Below are 19,065 nucleotides of genomic sequence, written 5' to 3' on the forward strand. Positions count from 1 at the left end.
CGTTACATTGCAATAACAGGCAATCAAAAGATCATACCTACACCAAAATGGTATCAATAAAAACATCAGCTCAGCACGCAAAAAAATAAGCCCTTACCCAACCCGAGATCGTGAAAAATGGAGACGCTATGGGTCTCGGAATATGGCGCCATTTTTTTTTCACCACTTAAATAAAAAAGAACCTATACATGTTTGGTTTTGGTGAAATCGTAATAACCTGCAGAATCACAATGGCAGGTCAGTTTTAGCATGCATTGCCAATATGACATAATAAAAAAACAACTGAGGAATTGCACTTTTTTTCAATTTCACTGCACTTGGATTTTTTTGGCGTTTTCCACTACAAAATATGTTAAAACCAACGGTATTGTTTGGCCCCCAGAAAACAAGCCCTCACATGGCCATATTGACAGAAAAATAAAAAAGTTATGGCTCTGGGAAGAAGGGGATCCAAAGTTGCAAAGGTACTACTACCTAAAGAGTGTCAGATAAAAGCTACTATTGGCAATAACATTACTTTTGCAGAAGACTTCAAAGATAATGTGCTATGTTCCTCGAAATAAGACCAGATTACAAAACTAACAATAATTTGACTTCTGTATAAATTTCATGGGCAGCCATAGCCAAGCCCCATCCCACCTTGGCTCCTTCCCCGCTCAGCCCATTTTGGCGGAGCTGCTTCAAGCTAGTATGAAAACGGCAAAAGTTGCCAAACTCTTGCCAACTCCGTGTTGCGCAAAAAATTGCAATTATGCACAGTGTATTATTCCATTTTTCTGGTGTAAACACTTTGTTGTATCAGCCTCTATTTGTTCTGTATAATAATGAAGATCTACAGTATGGGGAAACAAACACCTGGGCCCTCTTTCCTAAGTATGAAAGCTGGCGTTTGATATTTGGTTTCAGCACCCGCTCTTTCTGTTTACCACTGTATCTCAAATTTCTAAAATGAAAATCGATTTTGAAAAAAAATCAGTAAAACGTTGTATGTCATGGTATGATTTACAAGTACGTCTCATGCTAATATAATACAAGTGTGAGCGCTGTGCGCAGCTGACCTACAAATAGGAGACATCTTACATTGATTTGCCCTTTTTAAATTGTGGTAAATTACCGTAGATCAAATCTATATTTCTATTGCTGAGAATGTTTTCTTCTGTAATAACCTGATAAATTCTCCTTTCAGTCTGACAGCTAAATGCGGGAAACACATTCCATTGTTCTGTGACACTACATTGTATCGGTCACTTTCCAGCCGGGGAAGACTTACCAAAGGTGCAGCAAGGGCCCAAGAGGTAAGGGGATCCACTTAAACCTCCAGAACAGCAAGAAGTCTTTGTCACAGAATTAAAGAGGCGTCCATATTCTGTTCTTGCACAGGGACCCTCTTCTCTTTGTGCCCATCACTGCATTTAAGGCAATATAGGACCAGGCGGTAAATATGGTTACATGGTTACGTAGCCTGACAGCTTTTCATTGTCCCGCCTACCTGCTGCTGAGATCTCACACTGCTCGGTACATGCTGCACCTGTCAGACAGGCTGGATGGGCAGAGACTGAATATACCCTTGGACTCAATATTATTTTAACATCAGGATTATACAGCCATTGTCGGGTGAGTTTGTTTTTTCATACTTAGTAGACCTGCCTCATCATTTCTAAGAGATCTATGGAATAGTGTATTCAGTTTGTGTTGTCAAGTGACAAATCCACTTATTTTCCATTAAATGGCCATCGATTCATTTTTGCTAAATAGATAAGATAAAAGTGTCCATCACTAAACATATTATAAACGATATTCATATTTGCGATAATTATTTTTGCAATTATTTTGGGTCATTTTCACAGTATAGTAGAAAAGAGAGATGGCTTCTGCAGAGTGTAATGTGTAATCATAAGGAAAAAAATAAATCCTGTCTAGCAAATCCTCCTGTGTCAGAAATATTGGATCTTTTTACACTTTACTACATTTAGTACAGTTTAGCACATTTTACTCAGATTGTACAGTGGTTGAGCAGTATCTAAAAAGTAATAGTATTAAAGAGAACCTGTACAAAATGTAAACTCCCCATCCCCAAATCATTTATGTCTATGTAGCCTTTTAAAAAATATACTATTCAATCCCTTTATGACCCCAAAATGCTGTTACAGAAGCAAGAAATTATATATTGAAGTTGTGTCTAATAATAATAATAATAAATTTTATTTCTATAGCACCGACATATTCCGCAGCACTTTACATTTCAGAGGGGACTTGTACAGACAATAGACATTACAGCATAACAATAACCACATAGATCATAACAGATACCAAGAGGAATGAGGGCCCTGCTCGCAAGCTTACAGTCTATGAGGAAAGAGGTAGACACGAAAGGTGGGTGGTAACAATTGCCCTGATTGTATGGACCAGCCATAATGTTAAGTGTGTAACAGTACAGACACAGAGGACTAATTGATGCATAAAGCATGTGGGAACATGATGCGGGGAACCTGGTTATAGTAAAACTTTTGACTGTGCCACCCCGGAATAGATTAGGTTAATGTGTTGAGGCGGTAGGCCAGTCTGAATAAATGCGTTTTCAGGGCACACTAAAAATTGTGGGGATTGGGGACTAATCGTATTGACCTGGGAAGTGCATTCCAAAGAATTGGCGCAGAACGGAGGGCACGGGTAGGGTGGTATACTGAAAGAAGGGAGGAGATGTAGGGTGGAGCTGAGCCATGGAGTGCTTTGTGGGTGAGGGTAATAAGTTTGTACTGGATTCTGGAGTGGATGGGTAGCCAGTGTAATGACTGGCACAAGGTAGAGGCATCGGTGTAACGATTGGCGAGGAATATGATCCTGGTTGCAGCTTTCAAGACAGATTGGAGAGGGGAGAGTTTGGTAAGAGGGAGACCAATTAGAAGAGAGTTATAATAGTCAAGACGAGAATGAATAAGAGAAACATTAAGAGTTTTTGCGGAGTCAAAAGTAAGAAAAGGTCGAATTCTAGAAGTGTTTTTGAGGTGCAGATGACAAGAGCGAGCTAGTGATCGAATGTGGGGGGCAAAGGAAAGCTCGGAGTCAAGTATGACCCCAAGACAGCGGGCATGTTGCTGGGGAGTAATAGTGGAACCACACACGGAAATGGCAATGTCGGGTATAGGTACATTAGTAGAGGGAAAAAACACAAGGAGTTCAGTCTTTGACAGGTTCAGTTTCAGATATAGTGAGGACATGATGTTAGACACAGTGTTTAGACAGTGGCCGGTGTTTTCTAGAAAGGCTGGCGTGATGTCAGGAGAAGAAGCATATAATTGGGTGTCATCAGCATAGAGATGGTACTGGAAACCAAATCTACTGATTGTTTGACCAATAGGGGCAGTGTACAAGGAGAAGAGGAGGGGGCCTAGAACCGATCCTTGAGGAACCCCAACAGTAAGGGGAAGGTGAAAGGAGGAGGAACCGGCAAAAGATACAGTAAAGGAGCAGTCAGAGAGATAGGAGGAGAACCAGGAAAGAACAGTGTCCTTGAGGCCAATGGAACGGAGCATAGTGAGGAGGAGCTGATGATCCACAGTGTCGAATGCTGCAGAGAGATCCAAGAGAATTAGCATGGAGTAATGACCATTAGATTTAGCTGTTAGTAGATCATTAGAGACTTTAGTGAGGGCAGTTTCAGTAGAGTGTAAAGAGCGGAAACCGGATTGGAGAAGGTCGAGAAGAGAGTTATCAAAGAGATAGCGGATAAGATGGGAGTGGACCAGGCGTTACAGGAGTTTAGTGATGAAGGGAAGATTAGAGACAGGTCTATAGTTAGCGCCACAGTTTTGGTCGAGGGATGGATTTTTAAGTAGTGGATGTATGATGGCATGCTTAAATGAGGAGGGAAAGATACCAGAAGAGAGAGAGAGGTTAAATATTTTAGTTAGGTGAGGGGTGACAGCAGGAGAAAGGGACTGGAGGAGATGTGACGGAAATGGCTCACTGGTGCAAGTGGTTCGGCGAGAAGATGCAAGGAGCCTACTTACTTCTTCTTCTGTGACTGGTTCAAAATCAGAGAGTGAGCTAGATGCAATGGGGGAGGGAGGACAGTGCATGGTATGAGGTGATTGGGAGATAATTTCCTGTCGGATCTGGTCAATTTTTTCTTTGAAGTAATTGGCCAGATCGTCAGCTCGGAGCTCCGTGGTTGGGCCTGTACTCTTGGGTTGAGTAGAGAATGAAAAGTGTCAAAGAGACGTTTAGGGTTATAGGACAGTGAGGTGATGAGGGTGTTGAAATAGGTTTGTTTGGAGAGGTGAAGGGCAGTGTTGTATGTTCTCAGCATAAACTTATAATGGATGAAATCTTCGTGTAGATTGGATTTTCTCCAGAGACGTTCGGCGCACCTGGAGCACCACTGCAGGAAACGTGTTTGCAGGGTGTGCCAGCGTTGTCGCTGTCTGTGTTGTGGTGTTCTATTTATAGGGGGTGCAAATTCATCCAGGGCACTTTGAAGTGTTTTATTGTAATGCTTCAATGCAGAATCAGGACATGAGAGGGAGGAGATAGGGGCCAATGAAGACTGCAAGTTCTTCATAAGTTTCTGGGTGTTAATGGCCTGTATGTTTCTATAAGTATGGACAGTGGGGGTGACCTGGGCAGGATGGTAGTTCTTGATAGAGAATGAAAGAAGGTTGTGGTCAGACAGCGGGAGAGGGGAGTTTGCAAAATCATCCACAGCACAAATCTGCGAAAGGCCAAACGAGGAGGTTAGAGATTAAAGGTGAGTAGCAGATGGGGAGAGGGGAAGAGCAATGGGGATGTTGAAATCTCCCATGATGAGGGTAGGGATGTCACAGGAGAGAAAATGTGGAAGCCAAGTGGCAAAATGATCCAGGAACTGTTGACAAGGGCCGGTAGGACGATACACCACCGCCACTCGCATGGAGAAGGGGGTGTAGAGTCTGACGGCATGGACCTCAAAAGAAGGGAAGACTAGTGAGGGTAGTTGAGGGATAACCTGAAAGGTACATTTTGGTGATAGGAGCAGACCAACGCCTCCACCTGCTCTATTGTCTGATCTTGGGGTATAATAATAATAATAATAATAATTTTTAATTATATAGCGCCAACATATTCCGCAGCACTTTACAATTAAGCGGGGACATGTACAGACAATAAATTCAATACAAGTTAAGACAATTCAAACAGTGACATTAGGAGTGAGGTCCCTGCTCGCAAGCTTACAATCTACAAGGGGTATGAGAGAAGTGTAGTCCCCGTATGAAAGAGCAGCAGCAGTGGTAGTGTCTAGAAATGCATTGGTGCAGGATGATGCACTTACAGCTTCTCAGCCTCACACTCTGAATTTCCTTCCTAGCTGCACCCTCCCTGGCTGATTGACAGGTCTGTGTCAGTGTACCAGTGTAAACAAGCAGTCAATCAGCCGGGGAAAGGGAGGGTGCTTATAGGTAGGAAATGCAGCAAAAGGCTGAGGAGCTGTTAGTGCATCCTGAGTCTCCAATGTACTTCCAGACACAAATATAAAACACTATTTCTAGATCAGATTCATAATTTCTGTATCTGGATAATTATTTCTGAATTATTTCTTGGGGATTAACTGGCATAAAGGGCAAAATAATTATATTAATGGTTTGGGGGGGGCGCAAATCTTTATGACAGTTAATTTTTAACAAATTTTAATACTTTCTTATCTAACTTTTTTTTTTAATTCCTTTTTATTGTAAGACTTCTGCTTGATGTCAGTGATTGGAAAAATTCTCATTTACAAGCTGATTCACTGAGGTTTTTTTTACAATGTATAACTGAGGCAAGAGCTATCAGTAAATTCAAGGGCAGGGCTGAAAAGTTATTAATGCTTTTGTTGTTTTTGGGCTACAGAAAATGTCTTAGACTGATACACTGTAACAAGTCATCAGCTGCTTGAGTAGGTCAATATCAGAGTTACTTTTCACCTCTAGAAAATGGACAAAAACAGTTTTATTTGCCCCCAAAAACAAAGGCCTTGAAAATGGTAAAAAAAAATCAACACAAATAAATTGGAAACATTTCACTATACATTGATTACACTCTACCTACAGAACAATGAAAAGGCAAACGAACCTTAAACTTGCATAGTAGCTTCCTTGGCTTAACGTCCGCATCTTCTCCTCGACGGGCTTTTCATCTGCAACTTTTTCTGAGATAAATAATAAAGAACTGATGCAAAATTCTGCTAAAAGGCTTAATACCATTTACAATAGAAAATCCACGCAAAAGGAGAAATAATATATAGAATCTAATCAAGTTTTATTTCCTTTCTATAGACAACATTGGCCTTTAGAAGTTATTACTTAACATATTACCTGAAGACAAGTTTTGGTTCTGCAGGGTGACTAATGTAAAGTAAACTCCTTGAATTTTCAGCAGTTCTTCATGAGTTCCCTTTTCTACTGCTCTTCCACCATCAAATCCCACAATGATATCTGCATTACGGACCGTGGAGAGACGATGGGCTATGGAAATGGTTGTTCTTCCGCTACGTACCTATAAAAGTAAGAACAAATTATAAAACTACTGTAGATACAGTGGTGAAATAACCTGGGGGATTATCAGAACAGAGCTCCTCGTTGACATCATTTAAGGGTATCATGGGAAATGGTCAACAATGTGGGTCCCACAACAAACAATTGAATGAAGCTACTAGGTTCCTCAATGTTGAGTCTTTTTGTAGTGCTACCTTCTCTGACACTCCCCCAAAAACCCTGTTTTTCACTTATTTCTGGATTGGCCCTACGTGGTGTTGCCCATCCTGAATCCATATGTTCAGAAAGGACTTTTAAGCTACATGGAGGTGCATTAGTGGCATGTCAATACAATATGGACCTCAGTGTTCTCCAGACTTCTTTTCATGTGGCTTCAAACCTTTTTCTTTCTCAGACCTGACAAATGAAATTACTACAAGACATGTAGAATTTTTTATAGCTTTTCTAGAACCTACAGCCAGACCAATGATTCGATTAGTAAAATTGTTCTGACAGGTTTTCTTGGATGTTGGCGTTTCCATCTAGTAGACGGATGGCATATTATTAGGATATGCCATCACTTTATGATCGTAAGGGTTTGACCTCTGAAAATAAAATGAAACCAATGAACGGGAACACAGCTCAAAATGCGAACCAATCATTCTTGAGTCATATAATGATTACATTTCCTAGAAATATGGAATTATTTCTTTAATCGATATTGTGCGCACACGTTTCGCTTTGGACAAGAGATCACTTTGATGAAGCCTCTTGACCATACAACTATATCTCAGGTTTCTGCAGTTATTAATGTTATTATTTGCTATTTCCACCTTTGCAACCAATTTTTTTTTTTAATATTGCTCCAATGCAACTAAAATTAAAAAAAAAATAAAAATCAATGTCGTCCAGTTTTAGTTCCTTTCTACATCTCCTGTGCAAACCTATGGGTCCTCATGGTAACAAACAATAAATAACCTGAAAAGACACACATCATTTTTTTCAATTGCCATTGCTTTTTTACTAACGTTTATTTAGTAGGTAAATAAGGAGCAGATTTTTAAAAAGAAATAGAGAATATCATTATTTTAAACCCTTAAGGACGCGACCAATTTCCGTTTTTACGTTTTTATTCTCCCTCCAGTTTTTCAAACAGCCGTAACCTTTTTTTACTTTTCCATCAACATAGACATATAACAGCTTGTTTTTTGGGGGGCTTTTTCAGATTGCTACTTTTAACAGGTGACACCATGCTTGCTCTTTACCTTTGTTACACATCCAGGTCCTAGAAGTAGCTAAATAAATAAAAAGGTTGAAAAGCAAACAAATGTAGCGAGGCAATAACGTAAGCAATTTATGCTGTAAAGATCAAAATAGCCAAATAAATAAAACACATAGAAAAGACTATGGCCATAATACATAATGTCACGATCCATGCTGGATTGTGACAGATAAAAGCACATGTAACCTTTTTTTTCCTTTAAGCTGTTTGCTTAAAGTTAGTTTTGCCCCCGGTGGCCATTAGGGTCATTACACAGTGGTGTCTTTAGTTCTAGTTTTGCCCCCGGTGGTAGCTAGTATTATTACACGGGAATCACTAGCAGCTGTGATGGCTCTGGCTCTTGTCTATAAAGGAGAGTCAGGTGGTCTCACTCACTGTTGGTAATATTGGTCATTTCCAACCATCCTTGGTGGAGGAAGGAGCTAGAGAAAAGTTCCATACAGCTCAGTCAGAGTCCTGGGTGTGGAAGGAGCAACTGTGAGAAGTTCCTTGCAGCTCTGACAAAGCTTTGGTGAAGTAGCAGCTATTCAGGAGGAAAGCTGCACTCAGGTGCTGGACTCTGTTGCTGGGAGCAATAGCAACAGAGCAAAGCTAAGTGGTTTTTCCCTGATTGCATCTTTCCTTATGTGTGTTTTAGTGCAGTGGTGGGATTAGTTTCTGCACCGTCCAATTCATTAGAAAGGGATAGGTGCAGGGCGAGCTAGGGTTTATAGGTATCCTGCTCATCGCCAGGTGTGGAACCTGCCTAGGGACCGTCAGGAGTGTAGAGACACTGACTCCGGGGAGTGCAGGAGGTCTCCACGTCCCCATTCCCTATTGCAGGGCCCTCCATTGTATCGGTTTCCCTGGTGTTTCCCTTATCTCTGTAAATTCGCCCTGCTGGAGGCGGTGTATCCAGATACACGTGTAACTATTGAAATTCGCCTGCTGGAGGCGGTGTATCCGGCTGCACGTTTCATTGTTTAAATTCGCCCTGCTTGAGGCGGTGTATCCAGGGTCACGTGTGTCATAGTAATTCGCCCTGCTGGAGGTGGTGTATCCTGTCACCCGTGACATCTTACCCATAAGATGGCAAACCGCGCCAAGGTTCCTTACACTTGCCAGCTAAAAAAGACTATGACTACATGGCCAGACTACACCGATTATTTGTAGTTTGTTACCATGGAGACTCATATATTTGCATAGACACTGTAGAAGGAAACTGATTTTTTCAGAGAAAATTTTCATTTTAGATTTATCCGAGAAATAAAAAAAATTCAAAAGTGCTTTGTGTATGGCCATTGGCCAGCTATAAACATGAAGTTTATGATTACTTTCCTTAGGATGGAAAATACAAAAAAAAAACACATAAAACATAAACTCTAGATATTGATTGAATTTGTACCAAACCAAGTGTTAAAAGCTACATATCATACAGTCACTTTTATCCATTCATCATTACATATAATGATACAGACACACGTATTTCGGTTCACAATCTTAAACTCATCTTTCCGACAATTGCCGGCTCTACAATATTGAGCTATCAAGTCATTACATGCAGTGGTGGCGATAATGGAGATACAAGATAAGATAGGAGTTCCTACTGATTTCCTCTATCGTTTCTATCTCTGATCAACCAGATAACATCATGAAAGCCATAATTTAGAGCCACCAGGGTTATTCTCAATTTAGTGTCATTGTCTCCATCGTGGCATAATAGCCACATTGGCTGAAGATGACTCCAGAGCTTCTCATTGTGTCTGACAACAGAAATACCGTAATCACCATCACATCGCGGTGTGTATTGCCTTTTATAAAGTTCACATATTATTGAATTAATAAAATCACTGTGCCATTACAAAATCCTTCTCTGTTGTATAGAAAGTCAACAGACAGAACTAGAAACTTTGTCATTATTTCTACATGTAAATGGTAGCGTTGAGCGAAACGGGTCGAAAAATTTCAAAAGTCGCCGACTTTTGGCAAAGTCGGGTTTCATGAAACGAAACCCAACCCTAGGATGAGGTCGGCCACGAGGTCGGCGACTTACGCGCCAAAGTCGCGTTTCAAAAGTTTGTTTTGCGCTCTTTTTCAGCCAATCAGGATCCACGGACACTGTGGGCAACGTGATGACATAGGCAGGGGTCACCACCATCTTTCAGAAGGGCATGCAAGTGATTGGCTTGCTTTGGTGGGCGTCACAGGGGGTATAAAAGGGCGTGCACGCCGACCGCCATCTTACTTCTGCCGATCTCAGTATAGGGAGAGGTTGCTGCTGATTCTGTAGGGAGAGCGTTAGGCAGGGAAGAAGACAAAAAAACTGCTTCTGCTGCTATCGATTTGGCCTGCACAACACACCAGTCACTGTGTGTGCAGTGCAAGGGGAGGCTATATAGTGGTGTATCAGTGGTGTTGGTTGTTGGGCTGCCTTCTAAGGCTTCCTGACATTCCTGCATTGCTGTTTACCCACTGCTCCGCAAACTGCTTTTTTAAAAGCAATCCCAATTTTTTTTTTTTGTCCTGCTGAGAAGAAAAAAAAACTGCTTCTGCTGCTAGCAATTTGGCCTGCACAACACACCAGTCACTGTGTGTGCAGTGCAAGGGGAGGCTATATTGTGGTGTATCAGTGGTGTTGGTTGTTGGGCTGCCTTTTAAGGCTTCCTCACGGGCTGGCATTGCTGTTTACCCACTGCTCTGCAAACTGCTTTTTTAAAAGCAATCCAATCTCCCTTATCCTCAGATATCAGTGGGCCTCACACAATCCAAAAGTGTCCAGTGTCCAAAAGTGTGTGCAGAGATTCAAAATCTCCCTTATCCTCTAGTCACTTTGGTCACAGCTGTGCCATCGAGCCTGTCACATAGCGCTCAGATATTCATTGGGCCTCACACAATCCAAAAGTGTCCAGTGTCCAAAAGTGTGTGCAGAGATTCAAAATCTCCCTTATCCTCTAGTCACTTTGGTCACAGCTGTGCCATCGAGCCTGTCACATAGCGCTCAGATATTCATTGGGCCTCACACAATCCAAAAGTGTCCAGTGTCCAAAAGTGTGTGCAGAGATTCAAAATCTCCCTTATCCTCTAGTCACTTTGGTCACAGCTGTGCCATCGAGCCTGTCACATAGCGCTCAGATATTCATTGGGCCTCACACAATCCAAAAGTGTCCAGTGTCCAAAAGTGTGTGCAGAGATTCAAAATCTCCCTTATCCTCTAGTCACTTTGGTCACAGCTGTGCCATCGAGCCTGTCACATAGCGCTCAGATATTCATTGGGCCTCACACAATCCAAAAGTGTCCAGTGTCCAAAAGTGTGTGCAGAGATTCAAAATCTCCCTTATCCTCTAGTCACTTTGGTCACAGCTGTGCCATCGAGCCTGTCACATAGCGCTCAGATATCAGTGGGCCTCACACAATCCAAAAGTGTCCAGTGTCCACAAGTGTCTGCAGAAATTCAAAATCTCCCCTGTCCTATAGACACCTTGTACCTTGTTTTACATTACTATATAGTTTGTTGGATTTTGTCTACATTTCTACCAAAAATGAGGAAGGCTGGTGGAAGAGGCCGTGGAATTGGGCGGGGGTTGGCAGCTGGTAATGATGGTGTTGGTGGTGGATCTGATGGTAGTGGCAAGAGCAAAATAGGACCGAATGCAGGAGGTGTTGAGCCTGCATCATCGTCTGGCTACATAAGGCCTCGAATGCTTAGTTTTCTAAGAGTTGGCAAACCGCTTTTAAAGCCAGAGCATCAGGAAAAAGTTTTGTCTTACATTGCTGACTCAGCCTCCAGCTCTATCGCCTCCTCTTCTTCAGTTGTAAAAAGCAAAAGCACTGAGTCGTCATTGGAGGCTCATGTTCATGAACCACACCTTTCCTTGTGTCCTTCACCCCAACCAAGATTGAAGGATGACGCAGGCCATACTACTGATTACTCCATGGAGCTGTTTTCACATACCATGCCTGGATTATCAAGTGAAATGGTGAATTACCCAGGCCAAGATGAATCTGACATGGAGTGCACTGATGCACAGCCGCTGATGGATGATTCTGCTGGTACATTCACTCAGAGCACTACATTGTCCTCGCAGTGTACAGAGCCAGATTCTGACCCTGATGAGACTCAGGTGCCCCTTCCCGCACACTATACCACCATACACGGTGACACAGAGGAAGGTGCACATGACATAGAAGAGGAGGTGATGGATGACGCAGTTGTTGACCCAGATTGGCATCCATTGGGGGAAGAGGGTGCTGCTTCCAATAGCTCAGATGAGGAGCATCTACAGCAGACATCGACATCGCAACAGCTGTTATCTGGCAGGCCCGGAGCACTCCAAAGACAGGTTCCAAACATCAAAAGAGTTGCTGGACAGCTTGTCCAGAGGGTCAAAAGATCACAGCGTGCTAGGCCGCAAAATGTCTGCCAAAGTAGGAAGAGTGCAGTGTGGCACTTTTTTGAACAAAATCCTCATGATCAGGCCAAGGTTATCTGTAAGAAGTGCGCAAAGACCTTTAGCCGAGGGAAAAATCTGAAAAATTTGAATACCAGTTGCATGCTTAGACATTTAACCAGCATGCACTTGCAAGCGTGGACACAACACCAAACCTCAAGTGCCACATGTGCAACTGATCACAACGAAGGTAGTCAGCAACGCTACATTGTTTCCCCCACTGTAAGCCCACCGGTTAGCACAGCAGCAAATGTTGAGGTGTCGTTGCAAGGCCACAGCAGTCAGGGAATCCCACTGTTATATCAACGAAAGACTGATTCTAGGCCATGAGAAAGAACACCAACTCCATCACCATCATCAACCCTCTCTCAGTCCGCCCTGTCCACCGCTACTTCCACCATATGCAGCTCTCAAGTCCAGCTCACCCTCCCAGACACTATGAGTAGGTCAAGAAAGTACTCAGTCTCTCATCCGCGTACACTGGGTTTGAACGCCCACATTGCCAAACTAATCTCGTTTGAGATGATGCCCTTTCGGTTGGTGGAAAGCACAGCTTTCCGCGAACTCATGGCCTATGCAGTACCACGCTATGACCTACCCAGTCGCCACTTCTTCTCTCGCAAAGCCATCCCAGCCCTCCACCATCATGTGAAAGACCGCATTGTCCATGCACTCAAGCAGTCAGTGAGCGGAAAGGTGCACCTCACAACTGATGCATGGTCCAGTCGGCATGGCCAGGGCCGTTACGTGTCCATCACTGCGCACTGGGTTAATGTGGTGGATGCAGGGTCCACAGGGGACAGCGGTGGTGGGACAGTGCTGCCTAGCCCACGGTATAGGAAACAGTTGGCTGTAGGCGTTCGACCCTCCTCCTCCTCCTCCAGAAGCGAAAGCTCGTCCACAGAGCGCAGTCGTACGAGCACTCCATCTGCAGCTGCCACTGTTGCACACGATGTGTCCCCCTATCGAGCAGCTAGTGGAAAGCGTCAGCAGGCTGTGTTGCAGATGATGTGTTTGGGCAACAGACACACCGCCGAGGTGCTGGCCGAGTACTTGAAGCGACAAACTGAGTCATGGCTGGGCAGTGTACATCTTGAGGCAGGCAAGGTAGTTAGTGATAACGGCCGTAATTTTGTGGCAGCCATAGCCCTTTCAAAACTCAGCCATATACCTTGCTTGGCTCACACCTTGAACCTGGTGGTGCAGTGCTTCCTCAAAAATTATCCGGAGTTAACAGCCCTGCTCCAGAAGGTGCGAAGACTGTGCGCGCACATCCGCCGGTCGCCTGTACACTCCATTCGTATGCAGAAGCTGCAGCGATTGCTCCACCTTCCCAACCACTGCCTCATTATTGACATTGCAACAAGGTGGAACTCCACCCTGCACATGGTGGAGCGGCTGTGCGAGCAGAGGCAGGCCATAATGCATTTGTGGGAGGATACACGGCCAGGCACTTTGAGAGCAGACATGGAGTTGACAGGTGTGCAGTGGTCGAAGCTGAAAGACCTCTGTAAAGTCCTTCAGTGTTTTGAGGAATGCACACGGCTGGTAAGCGCAGACGACACCATCCTAAGCATGAGCATCCCACTTATGCGTCTGCTCATGCAAACTTTGATGCACCTTAAGGATCAGGCGTCTGCAGCCAATGTTGATGAGGAGGAAGAGGAGGAGGGAATCCTTGATGACATTCAGCCATTGTCTGCTCAGGGACCTCTCCTGGATGAGGTGGAGGAAGAAGAGGAGGAGGAGGAGGATGATGGGGATGATTACTTAGGGGAGGAGGATGCATCTCGTGGGGCAAGTGAAAATGTTGGCGTGGCAAGGTCTGGTACAGGGTTTGTGCGTGACTGGAGGGATGTGGATTTGCCAGAAAGTGCTCCTCCAACCAGCACTCGCAGGGCATCATTGACACCGGGAACATTGGCCCACATGTCAGATTATGCCTTGCAGATCCTAAAAAGGGACCCACGCATTGCCAAAATGATGAACGATGACGACTACTGGTTGGCCAGCATCCTGGATCCACGCTATAAAGGCAAATTACAAAACATCATGCCACAGGAGAACCTTGACCTAATATTGGCTAATAAACAAGCAACTCTGGTAAATCAGTTGCTTGAGGCATTCCCAGCACACAGCAGCGGTGATGGTTCTCACACGAGCCGTACGGGCCGGGGGCAGCTTGGCAGAGGTGTTCGTGGTGCACACAGCAGAAGTGGCGTTGGAGACAGGGGTTTCATGACAATGTTGTGGACTGATTTTTCAAGTACCGCTCACACAACTGGTAATACTGCATCGATGGAAAGTGACAGGAGACAGCAGTTGTCAACTATGGTTACAAACTACTTTTCCTCCCATATCGATGTTCTCCCACACAGGTCATTCCCCTTTGACTATTGGGCCGCTAAACTGGACACCTGGCCTGAATTGGCCCAATATGCCTTACAGGAGCTCGCTTGCCCAGCTGCAAGTGTGCTATCGGAAAGAGTCTTCAGTGCAGCTGGATCAATCCTGACAGAAAAAAGGACCCGTCTGTCAACCCAAAATGTGGATGATCTAACCTTCATTAAAATGAACCACGCATGGGTTTCCAAGGATTTTGTCCTACCTTCCTCTGATGACACATAGGGTGACAGAAAAATGGCTTGCTTTGGTCCACCTCTTCCTGGGACTTGACCTATTTCACCTTTTGCATCAGCTGAATGTCCAACATCAACATATGCCACTTTCTAAAACTCCCTAACTGTGCTGCCTCCCCCCCATGGCCGGGGTCACCACCTAGCGCACGACACCGTGCGAGTGCCGTTGCCCTGGACAGGTGGGTAGGCCGACTCTTGGGCGCGGGCACTGGTACAGGGTCCTTCATAGTGCAATCAAGTGTCTCTGACGGTGGTGGTGCACACCCGCCGTCAGACACACCGCCGTACTATGAGGGGCCCAGTGCCAGTACCGACGCCCATGAGTGGGCCCCCCTTGCTTGGGCAGGGCCCCAGCATTTGCAATCTTTACCTCTCCCTGCTCCTCCGCTGTGTAGTCTGGGCCGTCAAATCCATACTGTGCCTGACACCGTCTGAGCCTGCCTCCTGATGTATAGACATATATTTTGAATGTGTACGCTATCCATACATGTTATCCGGGGAAACGGTACCCTTTCTAACCTTTGTGCAATCACGTGCAATCCACACTGGGCCTAACACCGTCTGAGCCTGCCTCCTGAGACATATATTTTGAATGTGTACGCTATCCATACATGTTATCCGGGGAAACGGTACCCTTTCTAACCTTTGTGCAATCACGTGCAATCCATACTGGACCTAACACCGTCTGAGCCTGCCTCCTGAGACATATATTTTGAATGTGTACGCTATCCATACATGTTATCTGGGGATACGGTACCCTTTCTAACCTTTGTGCAATCACATGCAATCCATACTGGGCCTAACACCGTCTGAGCCTGCCTCCTGAGACATATATTTTGAATGTGTATGCTATCCATACATGTTATCCGGGGATACGGTACCCTTTCTAACCTTTGTGCAATCACGTGCAATCCATACTGGGCCTAACACCGTCTGAGCCTGCCTCCTGAGACATATATTTTGAATGTGTACGCTATCCATACATGTTATCCGGGGAAACGGTACCCTTTCTAACCTTTGTGCAATCACGTGCAATCCATACTGGGCCTAACACCGTCTGAGCCTGCCTCCTGATGTATAGACATATATTTTGAATGTGTACGCTATCCATACATGTTATCTGGGGATACGGTACCCTTTCTAACCTTTGTGCAATCACATGCAATCCATACTGGGCCTAACACCGTCTGAGCCTGCCTCCTGAGACATATATTTTGAATGTGTACGCTATCCATACATGTTATCCGGGGATACGGTACCCTTTCTAACCTTTGTGCAATCACGTGCAATCCATACTGGGCCTAACACCGTCTGAGCCTGCCTCCTGAGACATATATTTTAAATGTGTACGCTATCCATACATGTTATCCGGGGAAACGGTACCCTTTCTAACCTTTGTGCAATCACGTGCAATCCATACTGGGCCTAACACCGTCTGAGCCTGCCTCCTGAGACATATATTTTGAATGTGTACGCTATCCATACATGTTATCCGGGGATACGGTACCCTTTCTAACCTTTGTGCAATCACGTGCAATCCATACTGGGCCTAACACCATCTGAGCCTGCCTCCTGAGACATATATTTTGAATGTGTACGCTATCCATACATGTTATCCGGGGATACGGTACCCTTTCTAACCTTTGTGCAATCACGTGCAATCCATACTGGGCCTAACACCGTCTGAGCCTGCCTCCTGAGACATATATTTTGAATGTGTACGCTATCCATACATGTTATCCGGGGAAACGGTACCCTTTCTAACCTTTGTGCAATCACTTGCAATCCATACTGGGCCTAACACCGTCTGAGCCTGCCTCCTGAGACATATATTTTGAATGTGTACGCTATCCATACATGTTATTCGGGGATACGGTACCCTTTCTAACCTTTGTGCAATCACGCGCAATCCATACTGGGCCTAACACCATCTGAGCCTGCCTCCTGAGACATATATTTTGAATGTGTACGCTATCCATACATGTTATCCGGGGATACGGTACCCTTTCTAACCTTTGTGCAATCACGTGCAATCCATACTGGGCCTAACACCGTCTGAGCCTGCCTCCTGAGACATATATTTTGAATGTGTACGCTATCCATACATGTTATCCGGGGAAACGGTACCCTTTCTAACCTTTGTGCAATCACGTGCAATCCATACTGGGCCTAACACCGTCTGAGCCTGCCTCCTGATGTATAGACATATATTTTGAATGTGTACGCTATCCATACATGTTATCTGGGGATACGGTACCCTTTCTCACCTTTGTGCAATCACGTGTAATCCATACTGGGCGTGAGAACGGCTGGCGAGCTGTTAAGCAAGCTACAGCACCTGTGGTTTGCACACGTAAGTTTTTCATTTTTTCAGGAATGACGGTTAGGCCTAATTCCGGAACTGCGGTTGACCTGCACTTACTGGGAAATCATTGTTCGCGGGTAATAATTGTAATCAGTGATCCCCATCACTAACGTTGTTCAGCGGGTTATCTGCACCTGTAAGCGACAAACGCTGGCCTTTTCAGTGTAGCGCACATGCAGCCACGGACATGTAAGGGCATGACACACCAGTTATTGGCCAATCTCATGTGCCAGAGCCTCACGTTTCCCTCTAGTAAGCCGGACTCGGATCGCGGGGCATGACGGAGTCTCATTCGTTAACGGAATTAAGCTTGCAATGTGTGCATCTGTTCTGTAGCTGGCATGGTTGAGGTTTCCCAGGTGGAGTCGAATTTAACCGTAGGCTCCACTCCTGGTGGTGCCCTTCTGGACATTCCTTTAAGGTTCAGCTTTGCAACCATACTGCCCACGTAAAACAAACACTTTGCCTTCATGAACGCTGTTTGGAGGGTCATGACTCGTGGGAATAACGCCGCCCAATCAGTTAACCTGCTAGAGAGATCCTTCGTTGCTCCCAAGCATGACATCACACTCCCTAGGAAGAAGGTAATGCCACTGTGGCGACCGTACTCCTGGGGGCGACACAAGTACACTGATGCCCAGCCACTGCTCGATGAATCTCCTGGTACATTGACCCAGACCACTACATTCCCCTCGCACGCTACACGACCTGAATCTGACCCTGATGAAACTCAGGTTACCCTTCCCATATACAGTTCCATCTTACACGGTGACAAAGAGGAAGCTGCAGATGAAAGTGCAGGTTCGGCCCACCCGCCATCAGACACACCACCGTACTATCAGGGGCCCTGTGCCAGTGCCGTCGCCAATGAGTGGGCCCCCCCTGCTTGCCCAGGATCACAGCACTTGCAAAGTTGAAATACTGTGCAGTGAGATGGAAGATGGGGACGACGAGGAATCCAGACAAGTACAGGGATTCCCTAGCGAGGAGACTTATTTGATTGTTTTCAATGTTGGGACAGCAATTTTTGGGGAGCACTATACTCTGGAGAATGATAGATGGGGCCCACCATACACTGGAACATTCCAAAGGTGGACATCAGACACTGGAGCAGCATTTACAGGGCCCATTATACACTAGAGCATTAGAAATGGGGCCCATTATGTTTGGAGCATTATTTGGGCCCATAAGACAGTGGAGCTTCATCCATGGGGACCAACATATACTGTAGCATTATGTGGAGCTCATCATATACTGTTTCAAACATTATATGGGACCAATGATTCTGTATGGAGAAATAGATGGGCCTCGTCATGAGATGTAAAAAGTGAGGTATTTTTCATTGTACTATACCGCTATTTCTCTGCCGTATCGGAGCATGATGAGTTGTGGTATGTGTTAAAGGGGCGCTCTTTCGCCCAGGGCACATGAAAACCTGCAGCCAGCCCTCCCCCCCCACAACTTTAGCCAAATAACCCCCATTTTTCAGTGCGTAACTTGTATTATGAAGTTAATTAAGGTTGACAAGCTTAAGTAAGAAGAATTGATGCTTTTGGCATTCAAATGGGCACTGTAGGTGTGTTTCCTGTCCTCCTCTCACTGCCGACTTTTATTCCCCATTGACTTACATTGGGTTTCGTGTTTCGGGACGACCCCGACTTTTCCCTATAATCGGACGATCTTGCTCGACCCGACTTTTGGAAAAGTCGGGTTTCACGAAACGAAACGTGACCCTAAAACACCAAAAGTCGCTCAACTCTAGTAAATGGGTTTTTATTTGCTTAGCTACTTCAAGCAAAAGTCCAGGAGTTTTCCACATTGTACAGCAAATGCCGCTAATGATGTGCATACACTATGTCATCAT

The 19,065-nt window shown here is 44.8% G+C and overlaps 1 protein-coding gene across 2 annotated transcripts in view; it reads right to left on the reverse strand.

The window, feature by feature from the left end:
- Nucleotides 1–19,065, reverse strand: part of LOC141049384 (bile salt export pump-like) — a 127,643-nt gene that overhangs the window by 57,836 nt on the left and 50,742 nt on the right. For both annotated transcript variants that reach the window (XM_073545806.1, XM_073545804.1), the window contains exons 16-17: nt 6,330–6,510; nt 6,088–6,163 (exon numbers count right to left, since the gene is read on the reverse strand). In XM_073545806.1, the coding sequence (XP_073401907.1) occupies nt 6,088–6,163; nt 6,330–6,510 (257 nt within the window). The remainder of the gene's footprint in view (nt 1–6,087; nt 6,164–6,329; nt 6,511–19,065) is intronic.

This window comes from Dendrobates tinctorius, unplaced genomic scaffold (assembly GCF_039654945.1).
Source record: "Dendrobates tinctorius isolate UK_male_01 unplaced genomic scaffold, ASM3965494v1 ptg000143l, whole genome shotgun sequence".
In the NCBI taxonomy this organism is placed as follows: domain Eukaryota; kingdom Metazoa; phylum Chordata; class Amphibia; order Anura; family Dendrobatidae; genus Dendrobates; species Dendrobates tinctorius.